This window comes from Cystoisospora suis (assembly GCF_002600585.1).
Source record: "Cystoisospora suis strain Wien I chromosome Unknown contig_543, whole genome shotgun sequence".
Taxonomy (NCBI): Eukaryota; Apicomplexa; class Conoidasida; order Eucoccidiorida; family Sarcocystidae; genus Cystoisospora; species Cystoisospora suis.
This window is the reverse complement of record NW_027153344.1, coordinates 14176-36774: the sequence shown is the minus strand read 5'-3', so window position 1 is coordinate 36774 and position 22599 is coordinate 14176. Positions and strand designations below refer to the sequence as shown.

Genomic DNA, 22599 nt, shown 5'->3' with positions numbered 1-22599 from the left:
CTGTCGCAGGCTGTAGACAACGCCGCATGAGCCTTTCGCGTGCGGGGGCAGGCGATTTCTCCGCAGTAGGGGACTGAAACGCGACAGAATGTTTTCTGTGTTTCGATGTGGGTCTCCCTCTGTCAAGGAGGACGCCCACTTGTTGTTGTTCGCACGGTTAAGTGAGGCACCAGTTACACACAGTGGAGAAGTGCGATGGTGCAGTGGAAACCCGGCTTCTTGTGAACGGGGGCGCCGTAAGTGTAGGCGTGTACCGTCGGTTCAATATAATCCATCGGACGGAGCACGTCGGCTTGAGTAGCGTTGTTGCGAGCGGTGTTTTCGGTTACTGCCTGTATGTGTTAGGACTGCAGTCGGAGTGTCCGGCACTCTATGCCATCTACAGATTTGACTCGCGCATTCGACGTTGCTGCAGGACACCGGTGAGGGCTCCTGCGGCTGGCCACGAGAATGACCGTGCGGCTGTTTTCTCGGGCTTCATGTATGTCCTGGTGGTCGTCCGGACAGCGTCTTGCTAGCAGACATGCATGCGTCCGACTTGCAGATGCAACGATGGAGCGAAGAGTTGAGACAGAAGGAGCTAAACCCTGTGCTCGGTATGGGCGTGTGTGCACAGTCTGCTCGACACACGGGATATTGCTCGGTTTCGCAGGGTCCGACGGCAATGCCGCTCTACGGGATACCTATGAACTGAACCCACAGGTTGTGGTGGACAGAGCCTGATCAACAGGGAAGCGGGGCTTCCGCCCTAAGGGGCGCCTCTTTCGTGTCCAGCATCGGGACAGTGTTTGTGTGGCGGCTGCGACGGTGAAGTGAACTTGAACGGCGTTTTCTGCCCCAGCGCGTCTACCCCGTCGCAGTTTCTGATAGACAAACGCCGCCTTACAGCGGTCTCACCGTCATCGGCGGAGGCGGTCATCTGTACTGTGTAGACGGCCCGGAGTGCATTTTCTTGCGATGTTTCCATTTCATATATATGAGGACGAACTTGAAGACACTAGTTACTAGAGAAAAAAGTGCACCAAAATAGTAAGGTTTGTAGCACGTTTTGGCTCCACTTCGGGACTGAAGGAGACAGACATTGTGAAGAAACAATGTCTGTCTCCCAGAGCGAAGACCTGGCGCACGGGGTAATGGCCGCCCTGCTCCACTACCTCCGCACCGACGAAATCTATGAGCGCCTTCCATGCCAGCATATCGCGCAGTTGGTGGCCAGTGAGGAGCGATTCTGTGTCTGCAGAGTGAAGTGTCTGTGCCTGCGAAGCGATATGAACATGGAGAAGGTGCTTCTCATAGTGCACACGCACAGCATTAGAAACCTAGAGCAAAGTTACTTGGATTTTTTATCTGAACTTGGGGACGCCGTCTGGGAATGGGATACCACGGGACGTCTGCTTCTTCACTCGAAGGTACTGTCCCAGGTCCTGGTCCGTTGCAAGCCGTGGAAGTGTTCCGACAACAACTGGGTAGTTACCTATGAGTGAACACAACAAGAACTCCGTCCATGGGATGCACACAGAAAACCTGGGAGAGCTCAGCGCCCGAGGAGCCGGTCATTCAGAAAGTGTTCACAAATGCTGCCGTAGTTCACGGCCCTCTCGCGCGCGAAGACCCGTGCGTTGGCATGAAAGTACCTTGCGTGAGTGCTTGGTCTGTACAAGTTCTGCTGAAGCAACGAGACCTCTGTGAACGAGTCCTCGGCAGCGGCTGCCACGTTTCTGTGTCACTGATGCCATACGTTTTCCAGTGTGAAGGGGGAGAACGTGAGCGCCATCAGAACTCTCTAGCCGCCTGCACTCAGGTTGCTGTAGGGCGTGAGAATTTCGCTGGGCCTTTAAACGCAGTGACTGCGTTGCCGCGGGAGTGAGTTCAGGAAAAGGCAACAACACTCCGCCGGACGTGTGAACATGGAGCCACCTCTAGCTGAGGGCTTGGGGGAGTACAGTTGTAGGCCTGGTCGCCGTGGAGGTAGCATTCTATTGCTACTGGGCTCAGTGACTGCGTTTTCAGACGAGGGGAAACGCAGACATCGGCTCGGGCAGCTGCGGCGGTCGCGGCAGGATACGCGAGTACAACCCTCTGACGGCTGTTGAGTGTGCATTTTCGTGAACGTTTGTCCGGGCGCTACGTTGGGCTGCTCATTTGATCCTTTAGTACTCCGACTGTAGTCGCTGGCACGGTCCTTAGCAGGGGAGACTACCGTCGTGGAGTCGCCACGCCGAACGCGAAGGTCGTTTTTTCAATTTCTTGGCTCGCCTTGACACCTTCTGGCCTGCTAAGCAGCTACGCAGCGACATGAGAGACAGTGTATTCAAGAAGGTACTTCCTGCCTACCACAGAGCCAAAGGAAGCTTAGGGATGCGGAAAAATTCCGGGGTACCGACATGCAGAAGGTACGTTCTCCGCTCCGTGTGTGATTTTTGCAGGTTCACTACTCCCCCCTCAATGTATCTCCTAGTTCAGTATGCGGTGTTGGTAGTCGTGTTAAACAAGATTGATGCTGAACACACACATAGCAACCGAACAGCGGTTTTGCTTCCGCTGGAGGCAGTCCCGGCCGTCTGACAGTTTCGAGCGAAGAGCTCGGACAGGCTGTCTCCCCAGATGGAAACTTCACTCTTGTCGGGACGGATGCTTGGACGGCAGACACACCTCGTGGTCTTGCGCATACAAATACAGAGACGGCATCGGTGCTCGTGGTGATCGGGCACCCGCCGCACAGGAAGTACGGGGCGCGCCACCCACAGCCTATAAACACCCAGAATATTCCGAATGGAGACAGTCGGGGAGCACTCCGGGGGGAGAGGCACCACCCATCTCCATGTAGTGGCTGTGAATCTGTACTTCCCGAGCTTGGCTTCGCACAAACAAAAGAGAATCCAGGAGAGCCCTGTCTGATGTAGTCGCCATAACGTTGCTCTGCATGCTCACTGGTCTGTCTGTCAGGAGATGCCGGGTGTTCACTGGCTACGCATGTTTGTGCGTTGCACCCCCCCGTGCTCCACTTAAGCCGTGAAACACTTGTATAAGGCGTCCTCAAGGTGTCGCGGGGGCTGTCTTGGAGACAGAACTGGACTTCTGCTCTAGGAGGGGCAGCCGTTGCCTGGGTATGGCACGCTCTCTCTGCTTCTGTCCGCAATGTTGACAAAGAGAGACCGGCACCGACCACGCAGGGTGTGAGCGTTCTTGACTTGCCGCAGGCCGTAACCAGTGTCACACGGCTGCGGCTCGGGGCGGGCAGGTGGCTCTTCAGCAGCAGGAAGCAAAAGCGGAGCTGATCGGGCCTTCCTGTGTCTGATGCAGGCCATACAAATCACCCGGAGGCCTCTCTGCTTAGAGACACATCACTGCGTAAAATGGAGAAGGCTGGTGGTGCCGCAGACACCCGAGCTGTGATGCAGATCGGAATGGAAGGCGCACTTCACTGGACCGAAGTAACAATTAAAGGCCATCCAAGCCATGTCCTCGGTCGCATTGACCCCGTCACTGGTGTCTACCGTGATTCCCTGTATGTCTTTGGAGAGAGTTCCTCCAATCGAAGACGCGACATGTGGAGATTTGACTTCTGCAAAAGGCGCTGGTACAAGATCAGGACGACACAGCCGAGCCGCCGAAGGGACAGCGGTGCAATCGTCTTATCGGGACGTATGTACATATTCGGAGGCCGCTCGGACACGGTCTTGCTACAAGACTTGCATGCGTTCGACTTCCTTACGGAACGATGGACCGAACTTGAAACCGGAGGAGGTAAACCCTCTGCTCGGTATGGCTGCGTGTGCGCAGCCTGCTCGACATACGGAATCCTGTTCGTGTTTGCAGGGTCCGACAGCAGTGGGGCGCTACGGGATATGTATGAACTTGATCTAAACACGCTGCAATGGATAGAAACTGATCAACGGGGAAGCGTACCTTCCGCTCGGGAAGGTGCCTCGTCGGTCCAACATCGGAACTTCATTTATCTGTTCGGTGGTAGGGATGGTGAACGGTACTTCGGTGACTTCTTCTGTTTCGACATGCCTACCCGTTTGTGGACTTCCATAGACACGCTCCCTCTTCCCGCCCCCCCACTGATGGACTCTGATTTCAGTTCAAGTCGGCACGGGGCAGCCGACGAAGAAAAGGTCCGGCCAGGCGCTCACGGTAGAGTGGGTGATTACGGCGGGGAAGCCGAGACATCCTCCGCGAATGGTGCACCATCACCACGGTATAGACATGGCGCTGCGGCACACCGGCACTGCATGTATATTTTTGGAGGCTGCAACACAGAGGGATTACTCAATGATTTATACGTTTTCAATTTTGATACCCGCCGGTGGCATGCAGTCGAAAGCTCTAACGTGCCGAGCCCACGCATGTCGGTGGGGGCTCACATACACAAAAACAGCCTATACATCTTCGGAGGCCGCGAAGCTTACCGTTGTTTCCCGGACTTCTATGAAGTCAGCGTTGAGAGAATCCCTGTACCGCCATCGTCATTCATGGCTGATCTAGAACGACTTGTAGCGCCACCCTACAGCGATGTCACTTTCGTGGTCGAAGGAGGCAAGCGTCTGCATGGATGCAAAGCGATTTTGATGGCCCGGAGTGAGCACTTCCGTGCAATGTTCGCTTCAAGGACGAAGGAGGAAAATGTCGAAGTCAGCCAGCAGATCGAGATAGAAGACCTGCCGTGTGAGGTGGTGGCCGCCTTGCTTCAGTATATCCACACCGACGAATTTCATGAGCGCCTTTCATGGCAACATGTCCTGCAATTGATGATCGCTGCGGAGCGGTTCCGCGTCTCCAGACTCAAGTGGCTTTGCGTCGAGTGCGTTCGAGGCATGCTGAACGTGGAGAATGTGGTGGGAGTGCTTATTGCAGCGCACGCGCACAGCATTGTAAATCTGAAAGAATACTGCCTTCAATTTTTGGTGCGTCATGAGGACACCGTCAAGAGACGGGACACCTTGCGTCCTTTGATACCTCACTCAGAGCTGCTGGTGGAAGTGCTTGCGCGATACACATCGTGGAGGTCTGTCGATTGCAGCTAGGTCTCTACAAGAGAGTAAACTCATCTCTCCATCTCTGTTACCGGATGCGCCGAGTGGCTTCCAATGGTGAGGCGGCCAGGGGCCACGAAGGCGTCCATCGCGGAGGACAGAGGCACAATGCCGGAGTGTGGACTGTGTGGCGAGAGGGGAATTCCAGGGAGGAAACATGTGCGAAACTGTACATGAAGGTGTGGGAACTAGGCAAGTGCTGCTGTACAGTTGTGCGAGGCAACAGGCTGAGATGCCTGGACAGTTATCGCCGTCAAATCGGAAAATGGATTCCACTGGAGTGCTGCAGGTCTGGTCGTTCACGGCCTACTAAGGAGCACATGGCCGTACATGAGCCGTCACCATGTGAGGACTTCGCTCAGGTACTTGACCGTGACCAGATTCCCGCCAAGCAATCGAACGTCTCGGAAGAGTCGCCTGGAGGCGGCCGCCGTGTCAATCACTCACGTCGTGTGTGTTCCGTTCGTGAAAAGAACCACGTGAGTCCAGCCCCCAACTGCGTCTCTGCTTCCCTTCGGTTGTAGAGGGAGCGATGACTTCAGCGACCCTTCCTGAGAATTGCTTGTGGTGTCCGGGATGATTCCAAGAGAGGGCAACAATAGGCGGAGTTGAGAGTCTCTGGGGAGCCAACCTCCGGGTTGACTGGTGGGTGCGTAGTTTCAGGCCCTTGCAGGGCAGAGTTATGATACGACTCCTATAGCTCAGTCGCTTGTTCTTTGGAGGAGGGGCATCGAGAAAGCGCCCGCGGGCTACGAAGCGGCGTGGGACACGGCCTGTTTTGGGATTACCATTTTTCGATGTCTGACTATCAATTTCGAGGCTCTGCATGTGGAGAATAAAAGAAGTCGGTGCATGCCGAGTGTCGAGGATTGTAACAGTGTCGACACGCTTCCGCGACTGTTACCCCGTAGATTTCTTTGCCCGGTTTCCCCGCCGGCGGCTCTGCGGGGTGTTCTTGGCAGAGATGTGCATGATGTAACCGGAGTGGTGTGATCAAAACAGGGAGACAGAAGAGAGAGTATTTCTTTCTGCCGTGCTGGCCTGCCAGGGGTGGGTCGTGCGGTGTCGGGTGTGCGAGCCAAAGGAGCTCCAATTCTCTCCGAAGTGATCGTGGGTCACACAGAGCCCCCTTGTGGAGCTAGAGCTACGGATGAAGTCCAGCAACTACCGCGTCAACTCTAACACGGCCCAACGCGGCCAGCGGAGCGTTGAGGGTGGGGCCCGGCGCCGAAGCCCCGGTACATAGCGCGGGATCGGCAAACCCAGTTTGGTGTTCTCATCTTCGGAGGCATGCCCGGTTATCGCAGGCGCTTTTGTTCTACGCATCACAGACACCAGACTCCGCGTGTGCTCAGAGAAAACACTGAGGGGCCAACGTGCCGCAAGCCGGGGACGGCCATATCTTGGCGAGCGGCTTTATCAAATGCAGACAGTGGGAGCCCACGTACAGCAGCCGAGTCCACTATCCGGTTGGAGTGATCCGATGTGCAGGCGAAAAATTCCTGGAGTGCTTCGTATCTGAGTGACCTTCTAGTACTTTTTACAGGAAAAAAGACCAGGCAGCGGAAGGGAGCGGGCGTTGCTTCTCCAGTGTAGGCGCGTGCCGCGCTTTGACGGGAACACTCCCGTAGCGAAAAAAAAAACAAGATTCCCACGGGGCAAGGGAAATCTCCACAGGCACAAAATGAGTTGCAGCGTCCAGGTCGCCGTGAGGGTTCGCCCGTTCAATAGCCGGGAGCAGAACCTGAAGGCGCTCTGCTGCATTGATATGAGAGGCCCGCAGACAATTATCACTAACTTGGAAAAGATAAGTGACAACGAAAGGAAGTTCACATTCGACTACTCATACTGGTCACATGATGGATTCGTGGAGCAGAACAACGGGTACCTATCACCGGCGCCGGGGAGCCGGTACGCGGACCAACAGCGTGTATTCAATGACCTAGGCAAGGGGGTGCTTGACTACGCCTGGCAAGGGTACCACGCTTGCCTTTTCGCATACGGCCAGACAGGTAGCGGAAAGAGTTACTCGATGGTTGGGTACGGCGAGAATAAAGGGATCATTCCTGTGGCCTGCCAGGAGATTTTTCATCGCATCAGTCTGAACAAGGACGCGAGCAAAACGTACGAGGTTTCCGTTGGCATGCTCGAGGTCTACAATGAGCAAATTCAAGATCTGCTCATCAAGCCCTCGCAGCGCCCTAAGGGCGGGCTCGACGTCCGGTGAGTCGGCACTCCGCCTATACACAGTAAGGGGGTGAGCGAACGTGAGACTGACGACGGCGAAGAGAAGGAAAAAGACTCCATCATCGCGAGGGGGAGCTCGACAGCGCTATGAGTCCTCGCTGAAACTGCTGGGACCTGCACAATTCATATGCAATGGGATTGACGCGTCAGCTGACCTACAGGCCAAATCCCGGGGACAGGCCTCTCAGGCTGGCGTCCTCTGAAAATCTTCTGTTCGTGCTGCTTTGGCAGCAAATAGAATGATGAGTCTTGCAAGGCTACTGTGTGTAGCGAGACTCGCCAGCTATTGGCTGGCGTCTGTTTAGCCCGTGGGCCCCAATATCGTCACGCTGGAGTAACTCTGGCCCTTTCACTGCAGAGAAGTACTTGGGGTTGCCTGATGCACCGTTAGTTATGCAGCCTTGGTCCTCTGTTACGATACCAGCGGACCCACGGACGACGCCGAGCTTGCATAAAATTGCCGTCGCGGCGTAGCTTGTAGTCCGTGTGTGAGGACGAGCTTTTTGTGAAGCGCAGGTCCACGAGGCACCACCACGTGTTCCGCGGCCCCGCGACTCTCCTTGAGAGCAGTAGCTCTCAACGCTCTGCAGGCAAAGCCATCCTGATTGGCGCAATACTGACCGCGCAGACAGAGTTCTCGCTTTTGCGCCTTCCGCTGCATCTCAAAGCTCACATTACCAGAGCACTTGACACCAGTAGTAGCAACTCTGGAAAAGCAGTGCCACTTACGGCACCAGGGTGTCCGTTTACAGCCGGAAAAGACAATGCTGTCCTTGTGGTAGGGAATCAAAGGTCCTGGGAATCTATGTCGAAGGCTTGTCAAAACGGCCAGTGGACTCCTTCAAGGCGATTGAGAAAATTGTGGCAGAGGGTGTCTCAAACAGGTCGAGTAAGTCACTCCGCAGCTCTACGCGTTTCAGATCATCTCTATAGGGCTTCGCATCGCGCGTGTGAACCTCTCCTAAGCCTTGCTTGAGTACACGGTTAGTGTAGCACAGCCTTGCAGCCACTGGCCTGTACGGTACTGTTTTTCCTGCCTCCGCCGACGATGACCACTTCGTGACAGTCCATTCTTCTCGGAGTATCGATCTTGTTTATTCTTGCAAATATGTGAGAACTATACGCCGCCACTTATCACCGCGGTAGAAAGAGTTTCGGGCGGCCTGCGGATGTGAACCTGCGCAGTAAACCGAGTCGTACACGGTTGGACAGGTCGTTCACTACACTGAGACTGCGCTCCGACGACAGATTTTCACGGTCAAAGAGTGACACTATGAAAACTCGCGGAAGCGGCCAACCGCCTGGCTAGACGGCAAAGCTTGCTTTCGAGGACAGTCTACGGTATGAGTGACTCTACGCGGTTGCCATGAAGACAAACTCTAGCTAAGATGTTGTGCTTCGCAACGTGTTGGTGACTTTGCCGTTTTCCTCAGTCGGCGCAACAATGATGAATGCAACAAGCAGCAGAGTAAGACACCGAGAACGTCTCTCCCAAAGCAGAGAGCGGTGAACCCAGCAAAGACGCCAAGGAAAGTGTAGCGCGGCCCTGAGTGGCCAGGACCCCTGGGCATGTTCACATCAAAAAGAACAGGATTGCCTAGGAGCAGGTTACTAGTAGGACTTCCATCGAGCCACCTTACTGTCGTATTCAGTCGCACAGGGACACAACTCTAGCCATCCCCTTCTTCAGGACCTCTGCCTGTCGGGTCTGCAACCGATGAGAGGAAGCTACAGGCGGAGTTCAGGTGCCGTCTCCCAGTCCCTCTACGTAACCTCCGACACAGTGGCCCCTACAGCATTTTCTTTGGAAGACGTACCGCCACTCAGGAAAGAGAAAAAATAGCACGCCTAGACAGACTTGAGCAAGAGTAATCTTTCCCGATTTACGAGGTCATGATAAGACGGTCTGCTCTATCTTTTCCCGTCGACCTTCACAGAGAGTCGTTTCTCCGTATGCTGGGCAGCCTTGCAGCTTCCCAGCTGCGGCTGTCTACCAGTCACGCATTTCCTGAAAGAACAACCGGAAGCCGTGAACAAAGTAGCCGAGCACATTTGAAAACAAGCAAAGCACTACCACAGACTTCGTTTTGGGTGGACACAAATTGAGATAACCATTTGTGGAGTTCCCCTTCAAACGCTTGTTGCAGGAACCTCCCGCCGTCTCATTCAGCTGTTCTGTCTGCAGGCTCACACGGTGGTAGCTGTAGAGCTGCAGCAACTGACGACGCTCGACGGGAAGCAGAAGAGGAGACATTCTGTAATCTACCTAGTGGACTTGGCAGGCTCTGAAAAGAATGACCAGACGCAGGCGACAGGAGATCGGCTCAAGGAAGGCTGCGCGATCAATAAGTCGTTATCCGCGCTGGGGAACGTTATCTCTGTCCTAGCTGAGAAAGCCCAAGGAAAGGCAGACAAGAAAGTAATACCCTACAGAGACTCGAAGCTTACCCGGCTACTACAGAACGCTTTGGGGGGATCTTGCAAAACGATCATGATCTGCGCGTTATCGCCTGCCTCAAGTAACTACGAAGAGACGCTCAGCACCCTCCGGTATGCAGACCGAGCAAAGCAGGTGAAGAACTTCGCTGTTGTGAACGAAGACCCTACTGAGCGACTCATCCGAGAGCTGAGGGAGGAAAACGAGAAACTCAAGTCGCTTATTAACGGTGAGAATCCAACACAACAAAAGACGAGAAAACAAAACTCGCAACAACCAGGAAAGCTATACAGGCGACACGGGAGCAACGACCTCTAGGACACAACAAAAGCCAGAGAAGAAGATAGAACACCGGAGTGGGAGAAGACGCAGAGTGTGCTACCGGAAAAACCACGTGTTACATTCCACTGCAAGAACACAGAAAAGAAAAGCTCAACTAGGACAAAGTGGGTGTCATGGAACAGCTTGCCGGAGAGACCCAGTCATCCGCTTATTGTTCAGCTCTGGATGAAGTCATACATGTGAGCTGCGACAGTGTCGAAGTCGTCCTGTCTCTGCTTTATTGGCCCGCTACACTGAGTCTGGGCGAACCACCGGAGGTTGAATGCCTTTCCCGGGTTCTGACACCTGTGGTAGGGAACCCGGCATCTTTCCCTCCTGTTGCTTCAGGAACAGGAGGAATGTCGGCAGCCGAGAGGGAGAAGCTTCAAGAAGAGCACCAGAGAGAAATCCAAGCTATGCAGGCAGCTCTTCAGGACATGGAGAAGTCTTTCCAACAGAAACTTCAGGAATCTGAAAAAAACACTCAATCCCAAGGAAGTGAGTTGCAGGGCGCTCCACGGACATGGAGTCTGTAAAGAAGACCGGGCGGCAATGCACAACTCTCACCTCCATCCTAAGGTCTCTTTGCTCTAAGTGCCGTAGTAAATGCTATAGCTGGTAGACTGATCTTTCTGCCATGTACGTGTATTCCCATTGCTGCCGCAGTGGGAACAGGTGCCCCGCGCTGAAGAGATACGGCCAGACTGCAAGAGCATACACCTCCGAGAGAGGAGAACAAGCTGCGTTCTTCTCCGACACGTGGGTGACCCTGAATGTGAGTTGCTTTCAGCTACGAAAGTAGACGTTGAAGCCGGGCCACATCTAACAGTGTTACATGAAGATCCTGTCTTGAGCGGCAAGTTGAACTTCGCCTTCCCGAAGGCGCCGCAGCAGATTTGGGCCGGAAAGAACAAAGGGGACTGGAAGCCGGACGTCTTGTTGGGTGGAGTCGGGGTGTCGATGAAGCATTGCGCGTTTTCTTTGGACGATGCTGGAAAGGCAGCTGTTATGGAAGTGGTGGACGGTGTTAATTTCACATTCGTGAATGGAGAGAAAATGACTCAGAAGAAGCGTGTCACGCTGCGATGTGGAGATCGCGTGGTGTTAGGCCAAGGGTATGCTTTTCTGGTTGTCTTCCCCAAGGAGCAAAAGAAGAGTAAACTGCTGCAAAAGTATGATTACGAGGGAATTCTGGAAGAAGTCTGTGTCGCCCAGGGAGACGTTAAGAAGTCGAAACCTACCGAAGCAGAGCTTGAAGAGGAGAAGAAGAGAAAGGATGAATACAAGAAGCAAGTGGAGGCGGCGCAAGAAGCTATGAAGAAACAGGAGAAAGAGTTCCAAGAGAAAATGAAGGCGGCTGAAAAGGCAAATGATCAAGAGAAAAAGAAGCTTGAGGAGGAGTTCAAGAAGAAACAGGCGGCGCTTGACGCTCAAAAGAAGGAACTTGATCGAAAAGAGATGAGAAGAAGGGCCGCGGAGACGGACCGCGTTGCCGTTGAGAATAAATTGACAAGCATTCTCCCAATGATCAAAGAAGCGAGCATGATTGCCGCCGAGCTAAAGAAACCTTACGAGTTTCAGCCAACATTTGATATGGATTTCACTTCCACGGGGGATAAACGAACCAAAGTGATCATCACGGTTAAGTCCCAAGGCAAGCCTGTTTACGAATGGACACCAGCAGTCATGGAAAACCGGATTTTTCTCATGCGGGACCTGCTAGACGCCTACACCGATGCGAAAGACAAAGATAAATTCCTTAAAAGTAAGTAGCAACTGTTTAACTGCGTGGAGCCGTGCGTACCAGGATGTCGTAACAAACTCCTCAACCCGCGGAGCCAGGTAACAAACAGCCATATGACATAAGTAGTTTTTACCCTGAACTACCAAACGTCTTACTTCTGCACGACTGCTCCTTATGTCTAGTCACCTGGTGTACTCTCTAGTGTTTCATTTGCATCTATGTGTTTCTGAACAACTATCACAGCTACTTGTACTCATTTAGCAACCGAGGCAGAACCGTACACACAAGGAATTTACAGAAGCCATTCTCTGGGACATTGAACAGAGTCCAACAGACTCGGTGACAGTGAACATGACCTCGAGAATTGTCTGTTCGTGGAGTCTCACACCAAGGGCAGACAGATTCCACCCGGGTTTGGACTATAGGTGCTGTGCTCCTGCTCTACATTATATGACCGTCCTCAAAGTGACCTCTTGTTTGGAAATCCCTTACCTTACTCGGCGAGTACTAAATCAGGGAAGCGTTTAGAATGAAAAAAGATGCTCCTGCTGTTTTGCTTAATAGGAGGAGCACTGACACAACCGGCCGTCTCCTACCCGTCAATAGGGGTTTTCTTAACCACTTCTGCTTGCAGACCTTAAGAAAGAAGACGACCCTTTCTGGGATCCGATCCAAGGAGAGAAGTGCATTGGAAAGTCCCTGTTGTTCCTCAAGGCTCTAACTGCCCAACTCGAGTCTGAGGCGACTCCAAAGATCTTCGACAAAACCGGACAGGAAGTCGGACAGGTAACCACCGCGCTGTCTTTCATGACCTCTGACTTGTCATCCTTCATCTTTTTCGGTACATGCACTCATCAGAACGCGACAGACTTGTTCTCCGGGAGAAAAGACAGAAACACTCGGAAAATCGGTACCGGCTGGGATCGAACCAGCGACCTTGTGGTTAACAGGCACACTCTCTAACCGGCTGAGCTACGGAACCTGGAGGCTGTAGCTCCGTAACCGGCCCATATCCCTTAGTGTTGTCGAGCTTTCTTGTCTTTGCTTATTCCTGGCTGCTGCACTTTCCAAGAAAGTGACGGAACTAAACCTGCTGAACTGCGCACATACGCGATGTCGACTCTCGCGAATGTGAGCACGAATAATCAAATCGGCGATCTCTAAACTCCCTCACTACGATGCTCTATCAAAGCTCCCGAAAATGCCAGACAAGGAGACAACGTGAGGATTTTTTTTTGTCCGTATCCCTATTTTTGTCACTCGTCTTGTAAAGAGTGCACTGAACAGTTCACTGCATCTCGTCTCCCGTTGACATAGAGCTGACCGACGAGTAAAACGCTGGAACAGTTGTCATTGCTTTCGGGAGCGAAGTGAAAAGACGGGAAAATAAACAGCTAAGCTGACTCATATCTCTCTCTCCTGTTTGCAGTTGAAAGTGGGAGTGTATCCGGTAACAAAGGATGGCAAGGAACTCCCAGATGAAGATCTCAAGGAGACTCCGGAAGAACTGATCGGCACTAGCATGCGTAAGCTCTGATCCGCTGGAATGATCTGCCAGAACGCGGCTTCAATGAGAAAGATCTAGCAGTAAGATATTCAGTTGGATACGCTGCGGAGAAAGGATATCAAGATCTAGCAGTAAGATATTCAGTTGGATACGCTGCGGAGAAAGGATATCAACGGTGTCTCTTAATACCTCACTATAGCTTCAGTAGAGTGTCTCAAGGCCGCACTGTTCTTTCAACTCCGGCCATGGCAAAACCTCTTTCGTATCCACGACAGTCTCCTCGTTACTGCAACTGAATCTTGGGAACATTAGATGAACATGCATTCAGGAGAGGATAGCAAATTAGTCAAGGGCGCTGTAATCGCGACGCTTACGTGGGAAACAAAGTTCTTTGGTTCGCTTTCAAGGGGACGAAAAGACTGTTTTCAGATGAAGTCCTATTTCGAAAGCTCTTGTAACCCATTAAGAATACCCTGACTGACCCTTGTGGAGAATATCCTAAAGAAAACTCAACTGTGCTGCACCGAGTTGAACGACTTCTCTCCACATTCTCTCTTGATTCGGCTTCATCGCTTGTGCTGAGTGCTCGCTGGGAAGGGTTGATCACATCATAGCCCGTCCTGCCTATATGACGTACAGCACTGTCGGGTATACATACGTAGAGAATAGACACTCGGTTTTCAAATATCTGAGACTTGCAGCTGAAGTAGGAGGCGCTTTCTAATCACGGAAGACCATGCACTATTGAATTCCCTACGCAAACATCTGCTCTAATCTTTTTGACAGACTACGAAGTCCGCATTGAATCTGCCAAAGGACTTCCAAAAGAACTAGCCAACAATGTCTACATCCGATTCAAGACTTTCCTATCTACGCGACCCGTAGAGACACCTCGAGTGAAGGGAGCTAACCCGAACCCTGTTTTCAACTTCAAACAACGCTTCGAGCAGCCTGTCGTTACGGCGGCGTTCTTAGAATATTTAGAGAATGAAGTCATGATCTTTGAGATCTATGGAGAAGATAGTCGGGCACTACAGTCCAAATAACCCTCTCTCTCGGACCGACCTATGAGAGCCTGCGCAGGGGGGGAGAGACAGAAGGGAGAAAGAAAGAGTCGGTGTTTCTCTACTCAGCTCTCTTGACCAGAAAACCGACTTTTTTGGAAGGCATTCTCTGTACACATCTACGGTGGAAGCCCCAGGCGAGCTGTATCGTCCGCAGTTGTACGTCACGGGGACTGTGTTACTGGATATATACCGCTGAATCATATGCGCTCCTAGTTTTGTATGCAGTCAAGAAAGTAAGTTCCCTTCTTTGGCATTTTTATTTTGTCTTTTCGAGTATCGCATTCATTTGTTTTGACTCTCGTCCTTTCGACAGGCTCCTGATATCAGATTGCTACTATGTATGTATCGATCGATTTGCTTTTTCATGCTCTGTTTACGAGGTCGAGGCGTTTTGTGTAGCACTCTCTCTGTATGCCATCTAATCTGGCAGCACCGCAGATCTCCTTCGATTTCTATATACGAGAAGCAAAGGCGGCCTTGCTCTAACGACTCTCATAACGGATTCCTTTCGCTTCTCTGCCTCTTCCAATGGGGGGTTCTACCCCTCTACCGTAATTCCCGTCTTCCCCGGTCCCCCGGCTGCGCGCGCATGAAAGACAGATGAAATGATCGCATGTTTCTCTCTCCGTCCATTTTGAGACTCCACTTCTCTCTCTCTTGCCCTAACAAAACCCACGCACCCTGGGCAGCAGCTTGTATTTGCTTTCTGGTCACACCTCTGTCTCTGTTGGTATTTCTCCTTTGCACCGGACGACTATCCACGGTGGTAGACCCTCTTCACAGTACCCTACTCCGATCCTCCTCGGGGATCTCTCCTAATTTTTCTGTCATCCTCTCCTTCCAAAGAACTATGGTCAACTCCTCTCATTCATTCATGAGCCGACTGATATCTGCTCAAAAACGAACTGACAACTGTCTCGCATCGCATGAGGAAGTGGCGTCTCCGTAGTGCCTTCGATAGAGAAAGACGCTTCTTTCTCCTGTCACTTCAAGGGTGAAATTGGGGTGCTTTTCTTCCCCCTATGATTCCCGGCCACAAGGAAGAAGAGCGAGAGCGTCTTTGGAAAGTCTTAGCACCCCTGCTGATAAAGCCGGACAGACTTGCCGTCACTCGACAAACTCCTAGCCTGTCTGCCATCATCACTCGCCGTCCGGCACGCCACCCTTCCGGAAGCGAAGCGAAGTTTTCTTGTCCTGTCCGTTGGTTCTGGAGTAGAACGACCGTAGCAAGAGATTGACAACAGAGACCTCTTCGCAAGAGAACAGGTTGTCTGCCGCGAAAGCGTCGGGAGGGGAGTGGCCTCATTCTTTGTGTCGCTTCTCTTATAGACCTCGTGCTAATGATCGACCATCACTTTTTTAGCCACGACAGCTTTCACTCTTTTCGACTGGAGTTGAACCTATTCTACACAATGGGGAGCACCTACAACTAACTACCTTCCACGGGCAGTTAGAACTAGGTCCGTCGTAGCTACTCCTTTCGTTGCGGGCGTTGCATGGACATCAACATGCATATATATGTCTATATGGATATATATATGATCACATGTACGTCTATATGCGTAGTCATCCGAAGCGATACGCCCCGCAGATTCTTGACGCTGACTTTACAATTACTGGATTTCATGAAATGAGCTTAATTCATTGCTCCTTTCTCTAAGTCGGAGTTTGGCTGTGTGTCGTGCAGATCCATTCTAGCTGTATCGTATGCATTTCTGTGCACTAGCACTTTGTCCTCTCTTCTGCATGCACTTGTATCAACTGTAGTTCACCCTCGATCTCCTTCAAATGACATATACATGACACATGACACACACTTTACCTGCTCGCTCTGGATAAGATACCTTTACCACATCATAGACGATTTTTTAGGCCATGGAAATGTCTCCTCATCTCTTAGGTCGGAAGCTACAACACCCCTGGACGCTTCCTGAATCTCGACACAACCCCTCTCTCTTCATCTCCCTTTCACCTTAGCCTCTCGTCTAGACTCAGTAAAGCCTTGGGGATCTTCAAGTGTCACGAAGTATGCCCGAGAAAATCCCCAACTCCTAAAAAGAGAACGGAAAGCTTTGCATCATAGAGGGGGAGACTCCAGCCGCTCTTCAGGGACGTATCAGAATTTTATACGTTTCTCACAATGTCCTCTCTTTTGCTACGACATCTCCATATATACTGGCAGGTGTTTGATAGAGGTGTAAAGAGGATACTCGCTGGACAAGTTCCCTTCGCGTTGAATTTCTGTCTGCATGCGTTGCATGCAACGAAAAAGAAATGAGCTCCAGAAAAGAGAATGGAGACGAGACAGAAATAGGTGCCCGTCAACATTCGATTTTCTTGCGAGATGTATCACACTCTCATGGCATTTTTCCCCCAAATACCTTCCCATTCCCTCGTTAGCTTTTCAGAGCGCACACCCTTTTCTTCTTCTCTCTGTTTCTCCCGTTCTATTTATGATCTCTCGATCTCACTGCATGTGATGTCTTGTGCATGTCTGTGCAGGACGTGTGCGGATCGTCTCTGCCAGAGAGGTTACGTTCGAAAGCTCTCCTGCAAAGGCCTTAACTCTCCCTTCTAATTCTTTTCTCTGTCTTTCTTCTCCGTCTTATTCTCCCCCTTTCGCTTCCCCGTCCTCTGTCTGTGCACCTTCGCCTTCTTCGAGAATGGCAGTTACAACTCGAACTCTCCACGGAAAGAGATGTATTTCAAGAAGAGCACGGGGATTTCAACAGAAGACGCTTTCGAAGACGTCTATCTTTTCTTTCTCTTCCATAGGACGACAGAATGGCGAGGTTGTGTAGCTGGGGAATCATAGGAGGAGAAATGCGGAGCTCTTTTACCTCAGAAAGTAGAATAGCATTCTCTAAAGAAGTCAGGAGAGTTTCTTCTGTCCCTCATTCTACTGGATCTCCTCTCCTCTTTTCAGCCGACCAAAAAGAAGAGAGAAGAAGACTTCTCTATCAACCTAGCAGATCTTCATACCTTCATTCTCTACGTTCTCAGACAAGGGACACTGAAGTAACGAAAGTCGGTGGTGCTTGTATCGGAAGAAATCCTTTTTTCCTTCTCCCATCTGGTAAGGAGGGAAGGAGAGAAGGGCGATGTTTCTCCACAGAAAGGCTCTCTGAAGAAACGCAACAAGATCGAGGTGCCCACTCTTTATCTTCTTCTCAGGGGAGGTATCACTCACTGTTAAAGCAAGAAGACCATCACAAAGAGAAAGAAGGGGAGGAACATGACGACAGAGACGGTAGAAAAGCAGAGGAGGAAGAAGATCAAAAGAGGAAGAGTAAAACAGGAGGAGAAGAAAACAAAAGGTGCAGGGATGGAAAAGGAGACAAAGAAGAAGAGAAAGACAACTACGGTGATGCTCGCTACTCGGAAAAGACACCTGAACCCTCTACAGAGAAACGGGTGAAGGGGAACGAAACGACCTGTATATACACCCGAGAAAGGGGGGCAGATAGGAGTTCTGCTCTTCTAGTAGCCCGCATCGAGAATGATGAATGCTCTCTTCCGTCTCCTTCTTCTTCTTCTTGTTCTCCGTGCTTGGAATCACCTGAGAAGAATAGTCTTCCATCTATCGAGGAACATACTCATGCGCCGTCTTCTTTTTCTCCTGTCAATAGGAGGTTCTCTCAGAAACATCGGAAAGGGAAGTTCATGTTGAAGGGATATAAAGGCCTTCATAGTGCTTTGAAGATAAGAGATTTTCTTTCGTTTGAGAACGGTGGAGAACAGACTAATGAAGGATCGAGAGCAAGCGTCTCTCGATCTTCAGATCCACACGATTCTCCCTACTCTACTAGGAGAGAGACGGAGAAAGACAAGCAGGGTTATAGACGGGAATCAGAGTGTATGTACACCTCAGCGCCGTTTGGCGACTTACCTGAGGAGACAGTAGACGTAAGAGAAATAGAATCGAGTGTTGCTTCAAATGTGGACGAAAGAGATATCTCTATCCATAGTCATGCTAGATCAAAAGGAAAAGAAGAGGAACAAGACGTCAAAGAAAACACCTTTCTTTCGTCTCATGACGTTCTTCAGAATCAACCCTTGAATCCAGTCGGGTGTACATACACCTCACGAGGAGGGGGCAGGAAAATCTTGCGAAGAACTGACGACCAGATTTTCTTCGACACTCTTCAACACTTATCTCGTAGTAAGGACTCAAGTGCCCGTACCTTCGATGATTTCTATAGACTTCCTCCTCTCTCGTTAGCCACAAAGAACATGCGAAGATATCCTTTCCAGTCACCTCGTTCTTCTTCTTCTTCGTCGTTCTCCGAGAGAAGTGTCCCATGTGAATGGTCTACCTTTCCTTTTCCTCGTAGTAATGAAGAGCGACAAGAGGAAGAAGGGAATATGATCTTTACAGAGAAGAGAGAGATGGAGAGTAACTTGAAAGATCGCTCTCAAGACGGCGTACATCCAGGTATAAGTAACCTCTCGTTGCCAAAGTTAAGGTATCTGGAAGAACTCTTCTTTAGAAAGAATGAAGAGAGACTCCTAGAGAGACAGAGAGGAAAAAGAAGAGAACAGGTGACGCTTGGAGATAGAGGGGAAGAAGAGCTTCAAGAAGAGATCATAAGGAAGGAAAGTCTAGGCAACAATTTCCAAGAGGAAGAGAGAACGGAAGGCGTCTACGGTGATCTTTTAGAGAAACAACGGAGAGAAGAAACCTCGAAGGAGAAGAAAAGAAATGAGAACGAGCAAAAAGAAAGCTATTTAAAGACCGAGGCTGTTCATGCATCTACGAAGGCAGGACTTGAAGAGAGAAAAGAAGAAAAAGAGAGATTTGAGAATGACGATGAAGAAGATAAGAAGAAAAAGATGATTCTAGAAGAAGAATTGCGAAGTTATCTACTTTACTATACTCGTGTAGGCATCCATCATCTAGAGCTCGAGTCTCTCTTCCGTCTTTTCTTCAAGAAGTATCTCCATACTTTCTCTCTCCATGAACTGAAAGAGCTACAAACCCTCATACACTTCACTCCTTCCTTTTCTTCTTCTTCCTCCTCCTCTCCCCCATCTTCTTCTTCTTTTCCACATGAAGAGAGAGACACACGAAATGTGGAGAGTAGGGACACTTCTTTGAGAGAGAAGACAAAAGAGGAGAAGGAGAAAACCGACTCCACGGAAAATAGTGAGAGCCTCTTGCCTAGTTCTATGACGCAACAGAAAGACAATCGACGAAAGAACAATAGGAAGAAGAACAAGCATCGAAGCCCCGACGACCTCGATCAACTCGGTTTTCTCTTCTCTCTTCTTAATGGGACCGCTCAAGAACTTCCATCCGAACTCAAGTCCAACCGTACTTTAAAACTCTTTCTTACTTTCCTCTATGAAGAGCACCCTCTCTTATCACAATTCACTGATTCCGCTCTTCATTCTGCTTCTACCAATGCGTCTTCTTCTCTCTCTTCGGACAGTTCAAAAATCCCTAAACGATAAGAAAGAAACGATACACAAACAAAGAGAGAGCGAGACTTATCAAGATCATAGATGGGACCTCGTTCTGTCGGTAGGATCGGCGGATAGACGTGTGTATACCCTAGGTACATCTCTCTCCATATAAATACATATATTTCTGCGTGTATGTGCATATATATATATCTGTATAGTCGGTAAAGCATATACATATAATGTGTACATGTCTTTCTGTTGATGTGTTTCCTTCATTTCATTCCAGGTCTCTTTTTAATTATTTTCTTGTCGGATACAACTCAGGTGTCTTTCATATTTCGTTCTTGGCTCAAGTTCTATCTTCTCTTCTTTTTCCTCCGAGGAAAGAAGAGGAGTGCATGCAGCTAGCTGCCGATCTAGGTAGCGACTACGTCTGTCTATATAAACTATGTGTCGAGAGATAGATAGGTGGATAGATAGATGGTTACGTAGATAGAGAAAGGAGGAAGTCTGGGGTGAATCAGAGAGAAGCAGGGTCATGATACACAGCGTACGTATCTCGAAGAAATCGAATGTGAGAAAGAAACAAGAAGAAGAAGAAAAATCTCAACTTCTCTCGTTTCTGCTGTTGAGGTCTTTTCTCCTTGAGATAGGGAGAAACTGTCGACAGTCTAAGTTGAGAAGGAAGATCGATAGAAGTTTCTATTTCTATGTCTTCGATGCACGACGTGCATATCATAATTCTTGGGCTGAATCGATTCTTCGAAGCTCCTCTTTATATGATCGGAAAGGTGAAGATGAGAATCCTTTTAGTTAGCATGCTTGAATGATTTGCCAAGAAATACCTTTTTCTCTTGAGAAGTTTGTGATGCATGCATGCATGCGAGTTACCGATAAGAGGAGAAGGGGAGAGTCTGGCGTTTCAACTGGTGCCCTTCTCCTCGTTTTCTATCTTCTTTTCACTCATTGTCTTTATCCACGATTGAGAGAGGCCCTTCTAATGGCTTTTCTTCCCCTTCTCCACACGATCTCTCTTCAGTAAGTCCCAGTTTTCTTCCTCTTCGTCTTTGGGGACCTCTCTGCCCTATTCTTTCTCTTGAGTTAACGCTCAACTTTACACAGACGTACATATCTGTATAAAGTACATAGGTCTGCTTACAGGCGTGTGTAGAAACTCTAGGAGGTATACTGGGAGATATATGTGGTACGGTATCTGCATATTCCAAACGTTCGCCGATCTGTTTCTCCGTATAGACATATATACAAATAACTATATATGCGTGCTGTTGATCTATCTTTCTCTCTATTTATCAATTCACCTCATGTCCACGAGGTGCATGCACACGCAGAACATTCAAAGTCTCTAAAAAGCGCACGACGATGAAGAGAAGAGAACGAAAGGAAAGAAAAGAGAACTGACTGTCTTTCCAAGACGAAAACGGACAACAGAGATCGGCAAGTGTTCGCCTGAGTTAGTCAAGGCTGACAAGAGAGACTAGAAAGAAAGAAAGAAAGAAGAGAGCGCCAGGAGAAAAGGCAAAGAAGAAGAGAGCCTTTCTGGTTACGATGGCTGGGGTCGCTTTTCTGAAGAAGAGACAGGAGATTCAAGATGTATTCTTTTACTAGAGAATCTACAGGAGGATAAAGAAAGAAGATGAAGATATCGAGATGCTCTTCGTCATTCAGTCCTTTCCCTGTATCACTCCCACTCTTTCTCAAAAGCAAAGCCATTGACGATAGGGCGACGCGTCTTTTCACTCTCCTTTCCCTATACGATAGACCGGGTACAGAGATCGAGGCCTCCACATAAAGATTCATCTATGTGTTGATATATACTCTTGCATATGTATTCATATGCTTAGATTTCTACGGACGTAACAGTGGCAGTATCATCGCGTGAGGCGCTGTCGGGTGTATGTGTATATGTATATAAAACCACGTACGTAGGTGGGCGCGGAGTACCTGAAGGGAATGGAGCTGTATGTGTATGACGCGGTCGTTATGTGTGACTTCACTGAAGCCTTCTAGAAATGCGGCAGCGGAAGAATGCATGCATGCATCGTTCTCTTCTCCCTCCTGTGCAGGTTCATTTTACGGGAAGAAAACATTTCGAAAATTGAAAAGAATCCTCTTAGGGATCGATTCTTTACCGCTTTGGCCTGAATGCAATCGAATCAATTGAATAGCAGCACTACCTATCGCGTACTCGTAGTACCTTGAGGTTCTTGGTACTCCTGAAAAAATACTGGACTTCCGGGTGTATATACACCTGACGTACTACGCATCCGGGTGTATATACACCTGACGTACTACACCTCTGGGTGTATATACACCTGAACTACTGGACTTCCGGGTGTATCTACACCTGGAGTAGAACGCATCCGGGTGTATATACAGCTGAAGTACTGCGCATCCAGGTGTATATACACCTGACGTACTGCACCTCCGGGTGTATATCAACCTGAAGTACGAACTACACCTCCGCGTGTATATACACCTGGACCCAATGAGCGACTAAAATCCTATTTGCAGTTCACTTCTTTCTTCTTCGTTTACGAATGAAACGCACACTCGATCTTTCCTTTGTGGTTGTTAAGAAAAGGAGAAGAGAAGAAGGAGGCGAAAGATTGAAAGCGTAAGACCTTCCCTTTTCAGAATAGACTCCTAAGTTGTAATAGGCATAATAAAGAGACATTTCTCCTTTTGCCTTATTCTTCTATTCTTCTTTCTCCCGTCTTATTAAGGTCTCTCTTTCTTCTTGAAGGCGCGGAGAAAGTTTCTCTACAGAACACGTATGGGAAAGAAAGGGAGAAGACTCGAAGCGAGGTGGA

General features: G+C 49.9%; 4 protein-coding genes across 4 annotated transcripts; all 4 read left to right on the top strand.

The window, feature by feature from the left end:
- Window positions 1-164: 164 nt before the first annotated feature.
- On the top strand, window positions 165-1484 carry CSUI_001377 (leucine zipper-like transcriptional regulator; the record flags this gene model as incomplete). The annotated part of the gene is given in 4 exon segments (XM_068061583.1): window positions 165-481; window positions 522-708; window positions 842-1029; window positions 1043-1484. Coding segments are annotated over 4 exon segments (1134 nt in total), but the record flags the coding sequence as incomplete, so codon positions are not given.
- A 1819-nt stretch (window positions 1485-3303) lies between these two features.
- CSUI_001376 (leucine zipper-like transcriptional regulator) lies at window positions 3304-5030 on the top strand (the record flags this gene model as incomplete). Its single annotated transcript, XM_068061582.1, has 1 exon — window positions 3304-5030. The coding sequence occupies exon 1, from the start codon at window positions 3357-3359 to the stop codon at window positions 5028-5030; it is 1674 nt and encodes a 557-aa protein (XP_067926445.1). The 5' UTR covers window positions 3304-3356.
- A 1555-nt stretch (window positions 5031-6585) lies between these two features.
- Window positions 6586-14341, top strand: CSUI_001375 (chromosome-associated kinesin klp1; the record flags this gene model as incomplete). Its single annotated transcript, XM_068061581.1, has 9 exons — window positions 6586-7262; window positions 8069-8175; window positions 8720-8754; window positions 9472-9952; window positions 10399-10542; window positions 10835-11809; window positions 12423-12574; window positions 13218-13314; window positions 14082-14341. The coding sequence occupies exons 1-9, from the start codon at window positions 6724-6726 to the stop codon at window positions 14339-14341; spliced, it is 2790 nt and encodes a 929-aa protein (XP_067926444.1). The 5' UTR covers window positions 6586-6723.
- Window positions 14342-16704: 2363 nt separating this feature from the next.
- On the top strand, window positions 16705-21746 carry CSUI_001374 (uncharacterized protein). The gene has a single exon (XM_068061580.1). It carries the CDS (start codon window positions 17147-17149, stop codon window positions 19814-19816), a length of 2670 nt encoding a protein of 889 aa, XP_067926443.1. The 5' UTR covers window positions 16705-17146; the 3' UTR covers window positions 19817-21746.
- The last annotated feature ends 853 nt before the right edge of the window (window positions 21747-22599 follow it).